Here is a 16,590-nt window from a genome sequence, read left to right as displayed (position 1 = left end):
ATTGCACATGTCTAGGTATATACATAGTTGTCATATACAGTAAATTCCCTTCTAGATTTACTACTCCTTGCAGGCATAGCTGGGATGGATATGGATGTAACCTTAGAACAGGGGTAGGGAACCTTGGCTCTCCAGCTGTTTTGAAACTACAAGTCCCATGAGAAATTGCAAGACCCTAACAATCACAGGCATGACTCCTAAAGGCAGCAGCATGATGGGATTTGTAGTTTCAAAACCGCTGGATATAAGGGATCTAGTATTGCAGAATGTACATCTGCTTTCATTATCTCCAACCCATAGGGTGACCCAGCTTTTCATTCTGTATGGGGTCTACTGTACCCCTAGATTTTTTGGACAAATTAGGCCATAGAGATAATGCTCAATGTGTAAGATGTGCAAAAGCCCGACTACTTTATACATCTGTTTTGGAGATGTCCTAAATGTTATCGATGGTGATATTCAAATACTGTATATGGCTCGTTGACTTTAGACCCTGTTTTATGCCTGTTGGGAAATCCAGTGATTTGAATTACCAGGTATTATTTCAAGATCACTTTTTTGTCATGTAAGTTGTTATCTTCCTGATGGGTTTTTGTCTCATTCTCCTACCTTTAGAGGTTGGATACTGGAAATGAATAAACATGTAATGTTTGAGAAATATATACATTCCCAACATAATGTGTTCCATAAATTTGAAAAAAATTCTAGAAAAAATGGATGAAAGCAATGCGTTCTATTCATGTTTCATACTAGTAGTTGGGTATGTTTTGAGCTTTTTGGGATGATTTGTTATAAAGCTTTAGTACACTATCAATAGAACATACTGGTGCACAGAAATGCTACTTCCCAGCATTTTGCTATACATGATGATACTGAATTCCATGTACTGATGTGCTTTTGGTGCTTTGTTGTCCTATGAGGTCATTTGTTTCTTTTTGTTTTTTTGTATTCTGAACTAATAAGAAAAGCTTCTAACTTCACTTTATTTAATAAAGCTGACAGAAAAACCTAGAAGCTGATTGTTTACTATGCACAACGGTGCCAGATTCTGTGTGCCCAGGTTTTAGTAAATCCCTCTAATGTTTTACTGATCCATTGATCCCCTGTTCAATGAGAGTGCACTAATGCCGTGTACACACGACCAGACTTTTTGACAGCAAAGTTCAGACGGAATGAATCTGTCAGACAATTCGATCATGTGTGGGCTTCATCTGATCTTTTCTGGCGAAAAATTAGACGGACTTTAGAAATAGAACATGTTTCAAATCTTTCACCAGAACTCCGCTGGAACCGGTTCCTATCGAGAAAAACACTCATCTGTATGCAGGTCCGATGGACCAACAAAGACGCAAGGGCAGCTATTGGCTACTGGCTATTGAACTTCCTTTTCTAGTTCCATTGTATGTCATCGCATTTGGGCATGTCCGTTTCAGCGTAACTCAGTCAAAAAGTCCGTCAGAGTTCATTCCGATGAAAAGTACGGTCGCGTGCACGTGGCATAAGTGAATAAGTGACTAGTGGGTAGGTGAGACATAGTGCTGATGATAAGGCTTAGCACACAACTCAATGTATTCCAATGTTCATAGCAAATGTAAAACAAGTTTTTCTAGCTAAGGGAGGTAATAGCAGGCACTTTGTCCACTCCTAGGCCTCATTTTTAGTTTTCTTCAGATTTCAGAATAAGTTCTATTTAGTATGCATAATGTATTATAATGATGCTCTGCTTTAATACTATACATGTGTATGTGAACTGTTTAAGTCCCTGAAATGTAAAAAAAAAAAAAGTCCACCCTTAGAGGACACAACGTACCACAGTTATACAATGTACAACAGCTTCCATTTGCAATGACACCAACAGCTTCATAGCCAATTCTACAGGAAGGCTTACTTGGGCATTGATTAATGTCACATACTGTAAGAAAAGATACAATATTTAGGGTTAGTCAAGCTTACTTACTTATACCATATAATGAAATATATTTTGAGAACATTTATAATAAGGAGCATATCTGTCTGCAAAACTGTTTTGAACTATATATGTCTGATGCTTGTGGCCAGCCAGACCAATCGCATATTTTCTTGGTTACGTTAATGAGGAATAAACCTCCTCAGTAGGAAAGGTCTCTTGATAGTACACCTAAAAGAGCCAATACTCAAAGCTTTCTATGATTTCCTGGAAAAAAAATTTGAAAAAATAATAAATAGTACTTACTGCAAACTGTTTCATTACAACAGGGGTCATTAGAGTCAATCCGGGTCACAGGAATGAAACCTGCCTGCTCACATATGACATTCTTATTCATGGAACACTTGTGTTTATCGCAATAGAGACCACTGCCACCTTCCCTGCAGACACAGTCCAGGCAACCTAACTGGAAATTTTCTCCAAACTGTAAAGTGAAGAATGAGCACAATTATGAAAATGTTTTACTTACATATCAGTGCTAATTTACAATAACCAGAAATAGACCTTCTTTGTGGTAAAAATTGAGACTGTAGGTGTCATCTTTTATAATGGAACATGTTGGTTGCCAATATAGGTAATAGGGATGAGGTTCAGATTTGTTGCTACTGTGGGTTTTCTGTGAATCTGGCATGTTCATCGTGTTTTTGGACCCTGCAAATTATGTAGGAATTTGCCATACTGTAGTAACTATAATGCAATGCCTGGCCTTTGAACTTAAGTCAGCTGGTGTAAAAGAAACAGTAAGGGGTCTTTTTGATAAGCCAGCCCCTTGCTATAAAAGGGTGGGTTTCCTATTAGCTGTATTGACAATATGTTTTAGCTGTGATAGGGAAAGCATAGGGAGCGCTGCTGATTGAAATTTCCTAATTGTTGATGGCTGCAAATGTTTCTTTTCACAAGCCTTTTATAAAGCCAAAATTCCATGAAAAGGTCAACTCCCTTGAAAACCCCCACACCCCAAAGTCAAATCTTGCAAAAGGAGATTAAAAAAAAAAGAAGCTTTTGCTTAAAAGAAACACAAAAAAAAACCTCAGCCCTCCCTAGCTTCCAACCCATTCCAGGAGGTTCAGGGGACATCACTGTGCCTTACAGCTGCCTCCTGAGATAGCTGGGAGCTTGAAATCACATGCCATCCAGCAAATTGCAGAGGTATGTTCTCATGGGATTTTGAGAGCCCAACTATCACAGGAAGCAACAGTAAAGCACTGTATCATCAGCTGTGGCTCCCATATGTGCTAGGAGCTGGGGTAAATATTTTAATACATTTTCTTCAAAATGTTCTTCTCCTCCTTTATTAAACAGTCCCATTGGGATAGACAACTCATAAAATACTGCCTATAGTATTGAGAATATAACACGTATTGCTCTTGGTGTAATAAAAAAACTGCCATTTCCTGCCCGCATTCATATAAGTCTGGTGGTAGAATAAAATCTTTGGAAAAAGACTTTTATTTAATGTGTGCATTGTACACTGATTTGTACTCTGATGGAGTAAATACTAGGGTGTAGGTTTTCTATTAATTGCATTTATTACATATTATAGGTAAAAAGGTAATTTTAGATATAAGATCAGGTATGCTTGCAATAAATGTAAGGGGGGGGGGGGGGGCAATATTCTTCGTCTTTGATTGTTGCCTAGGGCAAAGTGGAGTTTAATAAAAACTATTCTTTAGGACCTAAGCAATTATTTGCAATTAGTACTCAGATGATTCCTTTTTTATTGTTGTGTCTGGCCACCTCTAGTCACAGAGGGTCAACATTATATGCATAGGTATACACAGTAGACTTCCATATTTCATGGATGTTCCATGATGGAAGATTATAGGTATAGAGCAAGCTGATAAAAAAAAAAAAAAGCATACCCGTCGTGGAACATTGTCTGGTCCAACACATCCTGAAAGAGACAAAAAAATCTTCTTAGGAAAATGTCCCAATATCTAGTATTACCTGTTTATAACTTCACTGTACTATCATACTTTATCCCAGCATATAAATTCTTTACCATTCATACATTATATATGTATGTACTTCATAGACTTATTAATCACTATAGCAAGAATATATTCTATAATAAATAATGTAAATAAATGAAAAGATAAATAACAATCATAACAGTACATTCAGAAATACAAATCGTGTATCAGAAATCTAGCTATAGACATCACACAAGCATCTTCCAATCCAGTCAACTTCAGTTGTTTCTGATGACGGTGTGTTTGTAGGCACCAGAAGTCTCAGACCCATTGATCCAGCTTTTCTTAATTAAAAAAATGTTTTAATTACATATTCTCTTATTACTTGCTCAGCAGAGGACTTTTTGGTTCCTTTTGGCCCACCTCCCATTAAACCTTTTGGTTAGACTGTCTCATAATTTTATTAAAATCTATCCCCTTTACTCTGTCACACACAGAGCTGCAATGGTCATAGAGCCCAATGAGCTTTTAATCACAGCCCATAGGGTCTATAAAAAAAAACAAGCACGACTCTACTGTAAATACACCAATATGCTTCTTTAACATCTTTAACATCTACATAGGAGTACAGAAAACCGAAAGATGGGGCAAAATAGGGACTATATGGTTTTCTATAAATACTAATGAACGTTTGAGAATCATTCCTAAATATCATACTCCAGATACTTGATTAACGAATATCATGCTTTCTTTCTAAAAGTCACATTGTGCAGACTTTTTTTTAAACGTATTCAATAATTGAAAATTTGTATTTTTTCTTAAATACAAAGGGTAAGATATTTTAATGTGTAAGCATAGCCAATATTTTTGGGGGGGATAGTGTGGTAAGGGGTTAGAATGTGAAAATTGCTTTTTTGTCTCAGCCATTACAGTCACCCTCTAATTTGGTCCTGGTGACTATTTTCACTGAGACAGAAAATGCAGAATTTACAGTTGTCACAAGAACAAGAGATAGGGGTACAATTTCAAATGGCAACACCTCAAAGACACCAAAGTGGTCTAAGCCCTTGTACACACGGTCGGACATTCTGACAACCAAATCCGTTGGATTTTTTCCGACGGATTTTGTCTGAAACTGTTGCATACACACGGTCGGACAAAGTTGTCGGAAAATCCAATCGTTCTGAACGTGATGACATTATTTTGTTACGATGGGACTACGTTCAGGCTAGTAGCCAATAGCTTTGGTCTAGGAATTTGATCTGAGCATGCGTGGCACTTTGTCCGATTCGAATTCTCTACAAACGATCGGACAATGTCCAATCGGATCATGTTGTCGGAAAATTTTATAGCCCCTGCTCTAAAACTTTGTTGGTCGGATATTCCGACAGAAACAGTCCGATGGAGCCCACACATGGTCGGATTATCCGACAACACGGTCCGATCAGACATTTTCCATCAGAATGTCCGACCGTGTGTACAAGGCCTAACAGGGGATTTTCTTCACTTTGTTGAGAATCCATTTTATTTCCTGTTGGATCTGTAGGACAGGAACTGAAGGGTAAATCTTACCAATGAGACTTAGACAGCTTAAAATAAAATGACAGTGGTTTGAACCCTTTTCTACTCCATTCATAACTAAAAATATGTTTTGGCTATGCAAAAAGTTGTTTTTATGGTACTCAATTTCTCTTCTATATGTCAACACAAAGTCCATGATTGCATATTCTGTTCATGATTGTACTCCTGAAACATTGCTTTTCTATGGGATCATACAAGAATAAACAGCTTTACACTTTTATGCAAGCTTGTTGGTATGCTGTTGAGATACCTTATCCTTCCTGGAAATAATGATAATATAGTCTAGTTCACATCAAAACCAGGTTATTGTTTTGAAACAGCGATCCCTGTTTTGCCCTTGGCTCAGTTGGTGAAGTATATACAGAGTGAAGTATATACAGGAGACCAGCTCACATGCCTATTAAACCAAGCTGAACCAGCCATGTTCAGACTGGATTTTGAAACTAGCAGAGTGGTCTGTTCATCTGTATTTGGCACCTCTGAGCTTGTAATGCTGTCTGTAGTCAAAAATTAATAAGTTGTTGGTTGCCAGTTACTCTATTTTTGTACAAAAATACATTAATTAGAGAAGTATAAAATGAGACACTCCTTACCACAGTCCGATACACACTTATCTACAGCGTCACTGTGGCGCATTGTACCCTCTGGACAAAAACATCCTTCAATTAAACGAGTGTTATTCTGCATCACTGCATATTGTTCTGGCCTGTAAGAAGTCATACAGTGTAATTCATCTCCATTTTCAAGACCGTTAAAAAAAAAAAAAAAAAACACATTATGACTGATTTCAAGTGACACTCTGTATACATCACATTATATATACCCTGTTACTATAAGTACTGAGCAGATACTAAAGCAAGTATTCGCCTGCCAATTGGTTCTCTAATTTTTATGAACAAAGCACTTCTATTTTCTATCACTGGTTTGAACAGCGTTGGAGGATTTCTGCTCCTTACAGCCAAGCTGCTCCCCTCTTATGTCACCAGCTACTGGAAAAGTATGTGATCTGAACAGGCAGCATGTTTGTACACAGCTATTGCTAGCTAATGCTAGACTGTGCAATGAAAACAATTCAGCATGGTGAATACTTCACAAGACTAGTTGGTTTAATACCACATCTTCCAACATTGGCCATGAGTGGTTTTGTGTAGCCATGCTGTCTATTCAGATCATGCAAAGATGGGGGGTAGGACAGCCTCGTCTAACAAGTGCTGAAATCATTCAACACTGCCTAAAATATTGGACGCAGTAAAAGCTAGAAAAGCTTGAAAATGATGGGACAATGAAGACTGCTGATGTGTACTCATCCACATTGGGGGGGGGGGGGGGGCAATATCTATGGGACTTCTTATTGTTAAGAAGGACATCTAGATTCAAATAAGCCCCCTAACTCCGCAGATCCCCACAATCACGGGGCCAGGTCAACAAAGCAATTTTTGTTTATACATAGGCCTTCAAAGGAGAAGTAGGTCCACAGATACTTCTCCTATGGATCACAGAAGGGCACTTAGTTCTGTACTCCTGTGACCCATTTTCAGCCATCTATGGGCTGAAGTTCTCTCTCAGCTGATGTCACTCGAGGTCGAGGGTCTAAAAAGATCCTGACCTTAAAAGTAGGTAATCTCCCAGATGCGTAGACCAGCAGCTGACTCAGCCTCTCAGTGTGTCCTGAGAGTCTGAGCAAGCCTCTCCCTCCTCCCCACAGCCCAGTGTTCCAGTGAGTGCTGGAGGGGCAGAGCAGAGCTCTGATAGTCATTGGTCTTTGATCACTCAGTTCTCGATGTGGAGACGGCGGGGGACAGTTGCAGCTGGGATTGATGCTGCAGCCATCTAGGTGAGTATGATAGTTTATTTTTTTCTATTCCCAGACTTCTCTTTTAAGTGTCAATGCCATGACTATGAAATTACAGTAGCAAGACAAGCAAATCAATACAAACTAAGCAGTAATAAAACTGTCTGATGCTTGGTGTTTACACACTTACGTAGTTTGGCATGTTCTTTGTTTAACTGGGACACATGCTTTATAGACTTTGTCTGAAGGGCAAGTCAATCCTGGAGGTAAAAAGTAAAAAATGTGTTTAATGTATTGGAACCATTTTAAAAATGAATACAACATTACTTCTTTATGCAACTAGCTAAAAAAATTAAATTTACAGCCATGTAAAATGCCAGTTTACTCTGCAGATAGATGTGGAGGCAGGTGGAAGGTGAGAAACGGTTGTACCTAATCACAGTATCCTACTAAATGAGAAGAGACTGTTCACTTCAAGTGTATGTTTACTTTGCAAAGTAGACATTGATGAATGAGGTGAAGCTGTGCTTATTTTTTTTCATTGTGCTTCAATTAAATTCTAATTTTAAAAATTCCTTCACACATGACAGTATTAGAAAATTAACAAAGATTCACATACACTTTGCAAAGCGGACATTCTCTACTTCTTTAGCAAATCAATAAATGTATTTGTTCAATAAAGTGTAAGCATGGCACTATAAATAGTTAAAGTGGAGTTCCGCCACATTTTCTTTTTTCTTTTCTGCATCCCCTCTGCTTTTCTACATAGTTTACATGAACTCATGTCTCCAAATAAAACCCCTTTCCTATACATGTTTTTTAGAATATACTTACCTTAGATTTTGTCGTCCTGAGCGCTTCCATCTTCATTGTGGGCATGTGAAGCCCACTCGGGCTCTCTTCTGGGGTACGGTGCTGCTGGCAACCCAGCATGCACCTCCCAATCTCATGCATGTACCCACTGACTCCTGGAAATCGTGCCACATATCTCCCAGGAGCCAGTGTGCCACAGGATATTACATACATTGCCGTGGAGGGGAAAATCAGCAAGAGAGAAAACCTTGGAAACCAGGTAAGCAAAGCAAAAAAAAAAAATGCCCAATGCAGAGACAATGGCCAGTTGAAAAGCTAATGAGGAGAAGATTAAAAAATGGGTGGAACTGGGCTCCATTAGATTCACCCTCACTTCCCATTTTCCTTACAATGATTTCAACATATAAGGAGTGATGGAAAATATATAGTAGGAACACATTCAGATGTATCAAAACAAAAAGTGCCCATAGTCTTATGGCCCATTGACATGTATATTGGGTGGTATTGGCCGGTTCAATAGAAACCCGGCAACATTTGGCCCATGTGTATGGAAGACGGTCAGACAGAAGCCAGCTTCTGCCAAATGGGCATGACCAAAAAAGATCTGCTGATCAGAATACAGCACCGACCAGTGTGTTCTGGCAGAGGGGGTATCCCGTTGTCAGAACACAATAGCTCAAGGGGAGATCGCTGTACTAACAGCAGATTGTTAATACAGCATCTCCTCCTAAGCTCTTCAGTTTTTTTTGTTTTGTTTTTTGCTAATATGTATTAGACTTTACAGTTTGTTTTCTTTAGCAAGCAACCACAGCCAGTGTAGACATGTGCACATTGAAATATATTGTTCTGGAATTTTGTTTTCATCTGAAAAATACATTTATTTAGTTACTCCCGAAATTAATTTTTATTTTTTTTGTTTCGTTAAAAAATGCATTAGTCCAAAAATCCAAAATAATTAAAGTTGAATCTGTCATTGAAGGCGCAGCTAAACTGTACAACGCCGCAACCGTACATTTCCGGTTGAGTGTTCCGCCTACAAGCTATAGTAGAATTCTAATGTTGTATGACACTAGTAATATTTATTCATTATTATTACTAGTCCACCAATATTAGAATTATTCTATAGCCTATGGGCGGAGCATTTGACCATAAATGTCTACTCGCAGCGACTGCTTTGTCATATCTTCATGTCAAATCTTTTCTCTCTATGTTGAATAATCTTGGACTAATAGAGTTAGGTTAGGCACATTCAACCTTTTTTGCTATTTTCTCTATAATGACAAAACTTTTCTCTCTATGTTGAATCTTTTCTATGTCAAATCTTTTCTCTCTATGTCGAATAATCTTGAACTATTAGAGCTAAGCTTAGGCACATTCGCCCACAGGTATGATAAACACAGATCGCTATTGTCAGCATCATGTCGAATCTCCTATCTATATCGAACTGTTGTCGCAAAAAACGAAAATAAATTGTTTGTTTATGTTGGATCTTTTGATTTTTGGATTCTGCACGTTCATTATTGTTTGTTAAAACTATAACGAAAATGCATTTGGACGAAAATAAATGCACATGTCTAAGCCAGAGTAGAAATGCCTGTCCCCTGCCAGCATACTGTTGAGAAGGCCCTATGCTCCCTGTGTAGAAGTGATGTTCTCACTGCAGATGCAAGGGTCATGGCCTTTGGTGACTGGGGAGCTTTTTCTACTCAGACTGTGGCTTTGAATTCGAACTGTAAGGCTAACAGTATAGTGTTCTTGTTCAGCCTGCAGTGCGGGTTAAGAAATCTCTACTGCCATCCATTGCGTTTGTTGGCTGCTTGAATACCAGAGCACTGCCACTACTAGATTGACAATTTTCCAAGGCTTGAATTTTGGCCAATTCAGCAGTACTAAGCTGAAATGTTAACCTTTTATGGCCAGTTTAAAATGTGAAACACTTTTTGATTTGTCACACTTGAAATGTATTTGGCTTGTTTAATGAAAAACTGAGCTTTAACTGGAATAATAAAATGTTATATATTTCACCTAGTAGATATGTACCTGTTTAGAAGTACAAATCAGCATAAAAGCTCTCTGCAGTCATAAAACAGATAACTTATTAAAGTAACTTACTACATTTTGAAGCATTATTCCTCCATGGAATGCAGATTCCTTGTCCTGCACAAAGCTGGGCGTATTGCTCTAAGCTGGAACATTCCATGTTGGATGCATGACAACTGTCAAAAATACAAGTCCTGTAGTAAGGTTCTGGTGGATAAAATTTATGGCATTCTTGGAAGATCCTTGAAAAAAAAAACACAGAAAAAGGGTTCAAAGAATAATTAGGATATATGAGAAAACTTTTAAAGACATTATAAACATTCCTAGCTACACCTTGCAGTTATTTGTTGCCCTGTACGCACATAGTAAATATTCACATTCCTGTGTCTGATGTTTCTGTGTTTAAACATAAGGCATGCTGCATGGCATTGCACAGGATAAAGTGATAATAAAGCCTAATTTTTTTTTTTTTTTTAGAAATAAGAAACATGTTATACTTTCCTGCTCTATGTAATTGGTTTTGCACAGAGCAGCCCAGATCCTCCTCTTCTCGGGTTCCTCTTTGGTGCACCTGGCCCGTGCTATGGGGGCACCCGAGCCAAGCTACTGCTCTGTGTGTCCATTCAGACATGGCGCCACAGTTCGGCCTTACCCCTCTCTCTGCTCATTGGCTCACTAACTTTGATTGACAGCAGTGGAAGCCAACGGTGTCACTCAGCCAAAGAGGAGGGAGAGTCCCAGGCAGCCGAGTCTCTCGAGCAACATCGCAGGATCGAAATGAGGCTTAGGTAAGTATTAGGGGGCTGCTGCACAAAGAAGGTTTTGTGTCTTAATGCATAGAATACATTAAGATAAAAAAAAACCTTCTGACTTTACCAACACTACTTTAATGCATGACCTCTGCCTGTAGTGTGAGAAATGAGCTTCCTATAGATCTCACAATATCGGGGTCACTCACTGTAGTGCCGGTGCAGATAAGAGCTAAATAATCATTAGATTTGGCACAGAAACAAACAGGCAGACAAATAACAAAGATCTCATGTGTGCTGAAATAGATGGGTTTTCATTACATTACCACTCACAGAGGAAATGGCAAGACATTCGTGAGATGCTGTGTGACCCGCAACAAGTAGTCGCCTCTCCCTTTGGTAAATATGACCATGTTAGGTGAATTAATGCATGGACATCATGAGACAGAGGACAGAGGAATCGATCAGCCATGATACTGCAAACTGCAGCCACAACATGTGAGCCCATCATTACAAGGTAAGGCAAACAACACAAGAAATAGAGATACACCAATACATTCCAATATAAGATTTTTTTTTCAATTTGGATAAAATAAAGAATGCTTAAACCCACTGACAGTTTTTTTTTTTTTTATCCTTATCTTTCCAGACTGAGGGAAATCACCTCCTGAACATTTGCTCCCAGAACAAACGTTACACTCCATTCCTGTTCTGGTGATAATTTTTTTCCTTTTCTTTCACTAAAGCCCCATACACATTATCAGATTTTCTGCTGATTTTTGTCTTCAGATTTACCAAAACCACATAGTGCAAGGGCCTGCCTGATTGCATACAAATTGAAACTCCTAAGGTTTGACCTCATATTATATGGTTTTGGTAAATCTGAAGGAAAAAATCATTAGAAAATCTGATAGTGTGTATGGGGCTATGGTGCAGATGTGTGACCAGCACCTAAATTTTTCTAATGGATATGCAGATAGCAATAAAAAATAAAACTTTGCCAGAGGTTCTAAAGCCCCTTCACACTAAAACACAAAGTTGTGCCCCTATATATACTCTAGTTAAGGTGATGAAAGAAATCAAAATGTGTAGTGCTCTATTGCCTATATGTGAAAAGTAGCCGTACACCATTTGTTTTCCACAGCATAGATGATTTTTATATATACACACACACAGTATTAACTAAGGTGATACTGTTACACATTGAGGGTCGAGTCACACCACAAAAATGCATTCCAGATGCATTTTCCTTTCAGTTCAAGCCACAAAAACTCAATCCAGATACATTTCTGTGTGTGCATTTATTTGGGCGTTTTCAATGCGTTCCAGTGCATTTTTACCCTCTTGGGTTTCTTTTCTTCAAGGTTTTTCTTTTCAAGTGTTGCATTCTGGTGTGCTTTTTATACGTTTAGATGCATTTCAGTTTGTTTTTTATGTGTTTTGATGCATTACAGCAAGTTCTGTGCAGAAAATATTCTGTATGTTCTGATTTTTTTTTTCTGCACTGAAATTGACTGCGCTGGTGTGAGCCATGCCATTGGAACCCATATAATCTACTGTCTATTTATTTCTGATGCAGAAAAAACGCACTGGACTGCATCTGGTGTGCACCGACCCTTAACCCTTATAGACTGTGTGACTTGGCCAGAATTTTTGCTATCAATCAATTATATTTCTTTTTGCTTTTTCTTGGTATTAAAAAAAAACAAAAAAACAATCACCCTGATGTATTTTGCAAAGAATCTATAAATGCTTACGTGTCCTTGATAATTTCGCAGGTTGTCGATGGAGTACAAGTTGTAGTTGTAGTGCTGTGTGTAGAACTGACTATGGGGGAGACTGTTGTTGTTCCAATGACACAATTAGGATTGTTTGTATAATTATAAATCCATGAAGGTGCCATATCTTCACACTTTGAAAAATAGTTACCACTTTTTGTCAAGCAGTCATCTGATCTGTTGTTGGTGCAAGTGCCTAGATAAGATATATTCATTTGTAATATCATAAAATAAAATACAATGCATATTTATTCTTTCCTAATTCTATTTAATAAAGTAACCCATTTGCTGAAATAGAAATAAAAAACTGAAAAGCTATTGTAAAAGACGTTATACTTACCCAGTTGCAGAAATGTTTCCCACTCCCCTCTCAAAGCATATAATATTTTTACACATGACATTGGGTGCAGGTTTCCTTAGCACTTGCCTTATCCTCCAATGTGATATTGGAAAAAAACAAAAGCCGCACTCTGGAAAGATCTACTTTAAAAGTTTATTTTAACTCAATCACACTGGAACACTTGCCTGGGCTCCTTCCTCCAACATGTTTCACTCATAATGAGGGTTACGCAATGAATACACTCTATATGAATGAAGCACGTTAAAGGGAGGATCGCAGACAAGCATTCCAGCATTTTGAAGCTAAATCCCTTACAGTGGATTTATTTTTCATGCATGTTTCATTTATATATTGAATTTATATTTACTTGTTCCTCTGTAAAGTAAGGCATGGTGGGGTAGCAAATAACCAGAGCTATACAATTTGACTATACATGCTGTAACTTGAAAATAATACAAACATTCAATATCTGTCTCCTGTGTATACCCAAATCCTATTGGTCACATGCAGCTGAAGAAATTTCTTATTGTATGGCCTTTTTACAAATTGTAAAAGACATTTCAAAAGCTAAAAAGTTATAATGGTCATTGTCTACGGTACATGGTAAATCTTTTACTGTAAAGTCTATATCTGGTTTTGTTCTAGTATCTACAAAATATGCCTACTTTACCCTCATGTGTGGGGTTCCTTTTTCTAAAATAGCATTTATCTTCTATGAATTTACAACTTCACCATCGGACATACCTAAATTCAACCTGAAAATAGGTTGAGTATGTAGCACTTACAACCATAGGAGCCATTGTAAATTTTCCCATATTCTTTCCCAGTGTATTGTCCTACAGCCAGGCACACGCTCTCAGTCACACTTTTCCTCAATAACCAGTCTAGGGGTGTTGTTTTTGTTTTTATTTTTTGAGAACTTGGATAGGGTTGAGGGAATTGAGTGTGATATTCAAAAAACAGAAACTATGTTCAGGTTGAGGACAGTGAGAAAGGACACCACTGCATTCCTCACTGCCCCTCCATGCAGTAAGTGAATGTTTGAACTCAAAGCTGTCTTATGTGTGGTGCTTACCACCTAAAGGGCCTTCTGAATCATCCCTTTTCCTAATACAGTAAGTGCACTAGCAGCCAGGCACACAGTCCCAGTCACTATTCTGGCTCAACAATTAGTCTAGGGGTATCTTTTTTTTGATGCTTTATTAAAAAACTTGAACTTGGATGGGTGCTGGGTAACCGTGAGATACTCCAGTAGAGTTAAGTAGTAACTTGAGGACACCTGTCTCCTTCTCAAAGATTCCTAGCACAGTACTTGCTGCAGCAAAAAATGGACTGAACTACGCATGGGCACAATAACCAATTTCCACTTTTAAGCATAGGCTAACTCTGATGTAAGAGGGATGACAGCAGCACTGATTTACTGGGATCTAACACACCAGTATATACTCACAAATGTTCCTGGATAGTATTTGGATGCTTACTTCCAATATCAGCCAGATTTTTCTCCTATGAACTCTTCAGACCAGATTCCCAAAAGGAAATCCCTTAGTCAGATCCAGCAAAGTTCTGTAGAATACAGTAGGTCCTCCAGCTAGCACAGCTGGGACCTCAAACAGCAAATGAAGAAGCACAGCTGGACTGCCAAAAAGGGCAACAGCTCAAACTGGGAAATTTTCGTTGTGGACATGAAGCCATCTGTTCCAGGCCTCATGTTATTTATGCTCCTTCCCAGCCACCTACTGGGCCCCCTCTCCCAGGGATTATCTAAGACCACATAAATATTCAGACTGGAGATTTTACGCTCTCCCAGCCCACTACTTTCCACAATCATCCAGAGGGCAGGGGACAGCAAACCCCCAACCAGTGAAACTGAGCAACCACAAGCAGCTGCTCCAATTACAGAAGAGCTAAAGAACTAGATTTACCCAACCTAGCACCTATGTAGGAGGTTGCTACATATGAGATGTCTTCCCTCCAGTGACTTTATTTCTGAGTCTCGTTATCTAAAATAATACCATAGAACATTTACAACATTTTATTTCTGAAAATATAAATAATGACAATAGCTTACCACAGTGCCCCTGTGTATTATTTCCAAAACGATGATATGGCAGGTTGATTTCAAATCTAAAGCCATCGTACTTTATGAAAGATTGTATACTTGGAATCTCCACTACATAATTGATTCCTGATGCATACACTTTCACTCCATTATTTGTGTAAGGGGTTCCTACAACTGCGCCATTTACAATAACCTAGGGTTAACATAAGGAAAAGAAGTAGAAGTAAGTTAACGTGTTTTTTTTTTTTTTTGTTATAAAAAAAAAATATTTGTGAAACCAACCACATTTAAGTACAACTGCACTGTGTCCAGGTAATCACAGTACAGCTAAACCTCACAGCTACTTATATTTACCTTTTCTTTGCGCTATGTGCTTGGTTCACTTGGGCACACCTTACCTTTGCACCATCTGCTTCTCTTATCTGGAGAATAAGGGGAGCAATGGCTCACTCCACTTCCTAATACATTACAGTACAGGTTGTCGGCTGCTCAGGCACCAGAGCATGGGACTGGGAAGTCTTTAGCCTTGTGTGAAATCTAACCAGGACTAGGAAGGCTTTCATCTTCTTGCCCCCATGGGTGAATGTAAATAACATTTTGTTCTTGTTCTTACTTCCTATATATTCACCACAATGATAACATTGGGGTATATGTATCAATTATTTTGCCCTTAGTAAATACTCACCCAGAATTCACCCAGTGAAAATAATATTTCTGGACTTTCTGTTCAACAACAGGAAAGGACCTTTACTGTGACATTCACCCTATTTAACAAAGGGTGAGTGCTACCCTATAATTGTGTATATATTATGTGAGACCTGTGTTTTTAATACAGGCTCAGCATTTATATGGTTATTTATTTAACATTTTTTATTTAAAAAACAGCATGGTTTCCCCATCCTGCAGTAGGTTACCACAAGGATCCTCAAACTACGGCCTTCCAGCTGTTGTGGAACTGTACATCCCATGAGGAATTGTAAAACTCTGGCAGTCACAGACATGACTAGGCATGATGGGAATTGTAGTTCCTGAACAACTGGAGGGTCATAGTTTGAAGATCCCTGGGTTACCAGATTAGAAGACATACAGGCTGGATTCATCATAGAAAGAGAGCAGCAAGCATGCAGCCCCAACCTGTTATGTTGATACCATGCCCTGGGGGGTGCTTTGAAAGTGGATCTCTCAAAAAATGGGTGCCCTTCCCAAACCACCCCGGGGAACTGGTCCCTCAGAATCCTAACTAATTCCCCAGGCATGAGGGTAAGAAAAAGTAAAAAAATATTGTAAAAAATATTTTTATTAACATATTTTTTAAATGACTGTATATCTGCTTTCTGTCTGCCCTATAGACAAATGATGGCCTGGCGGGAGCTCTCCCATTTTGGGTGGATGTCATATGACATGATCTGTCATCACACAATGGATGACAGATCAGTATACCGGACCACTGCCAGTACAATTGATCCCTGTGACCAATAACAGCAGATCACATTACAATTGTACTCTTCTATTTATGCCACTCATTGTGTACTATTGTGTTGATCTCTGCGATTGGT

The 16,590-nt window shown here is 38.5% G+C and overlaps 1 protein-coding gene across 3 annotated transcripts in view; it reads right to left on the bottom strand.

The window, feature by feature from the left end:
• LOC143935891 (mucin-5B-like) overlaps positions 1 to 16,590 on the bottom strand; it is a 163,805-nt gene that overhangs the window by 20,685 nt on the left and 126,530 nt on the right. For all 3 annotated transcript variants that reach the window (XM_077460067.1, XM_077460084.1, XM_077460076.1), the window contains 8 exons: positions 15,044 to 15,227; positions 12,612 to 12,828; positions 10,178 to 10,347; positions 7,443 to 7,512; positions 6,054 to 6,166; positions 3,829 to 3,860; positions 2,213 to 2,390; positions 1,811 to 1,912 (listed from right to left, as the gene is read on the bottom strand). In XM_077460067.1, the coding sequence (XP_077316193.1) occupies positions 1,811 to 1,912; positions 2,213 to 2,390; positions 3,829 to 3,860; positions 6,054 to 6,166; positions 7,443 to 7,512; positions 10,178 to 10,347; positions 12,612 to 12,828; positions 15,044 to 15,227 (1,066 nt within the window). The remainder of the gene's footprint in view (positions 1 to 1,810; positions 1,913 to 2,212; positions 2,391 to 3,828; positions 3,861 to 6,053; positions 6,167 to 7,442; positions 7,513 to 10,177; positions 10,348 to 12,611; positions 12,829 to 15,043; positions 15,228 to 16,590) is intronic.

The sequence above is a fragment of the Lithobates pipiens genome, unplaced genomic scaffold (assembly GCF_037356315.1).
Source record: "Lithobates pipiens isolate NorthernLeopardFrog02 unplaced genomic scaffold, aLitPip1_a1.2 Scaffold_10, whole genome shotgun sequence".
Taxonomy (NCBI): domain Eukaryota; kingdom Metazoa; phylum Chordata; class Amphibia; order Anura; family Ranidae; genus Lithobates; species Lithobates pipiens.
Note: the sequence above shows the minus strand (reverse complement) of the source record. Positions and strands in the feature narration are given on the sequence as shown.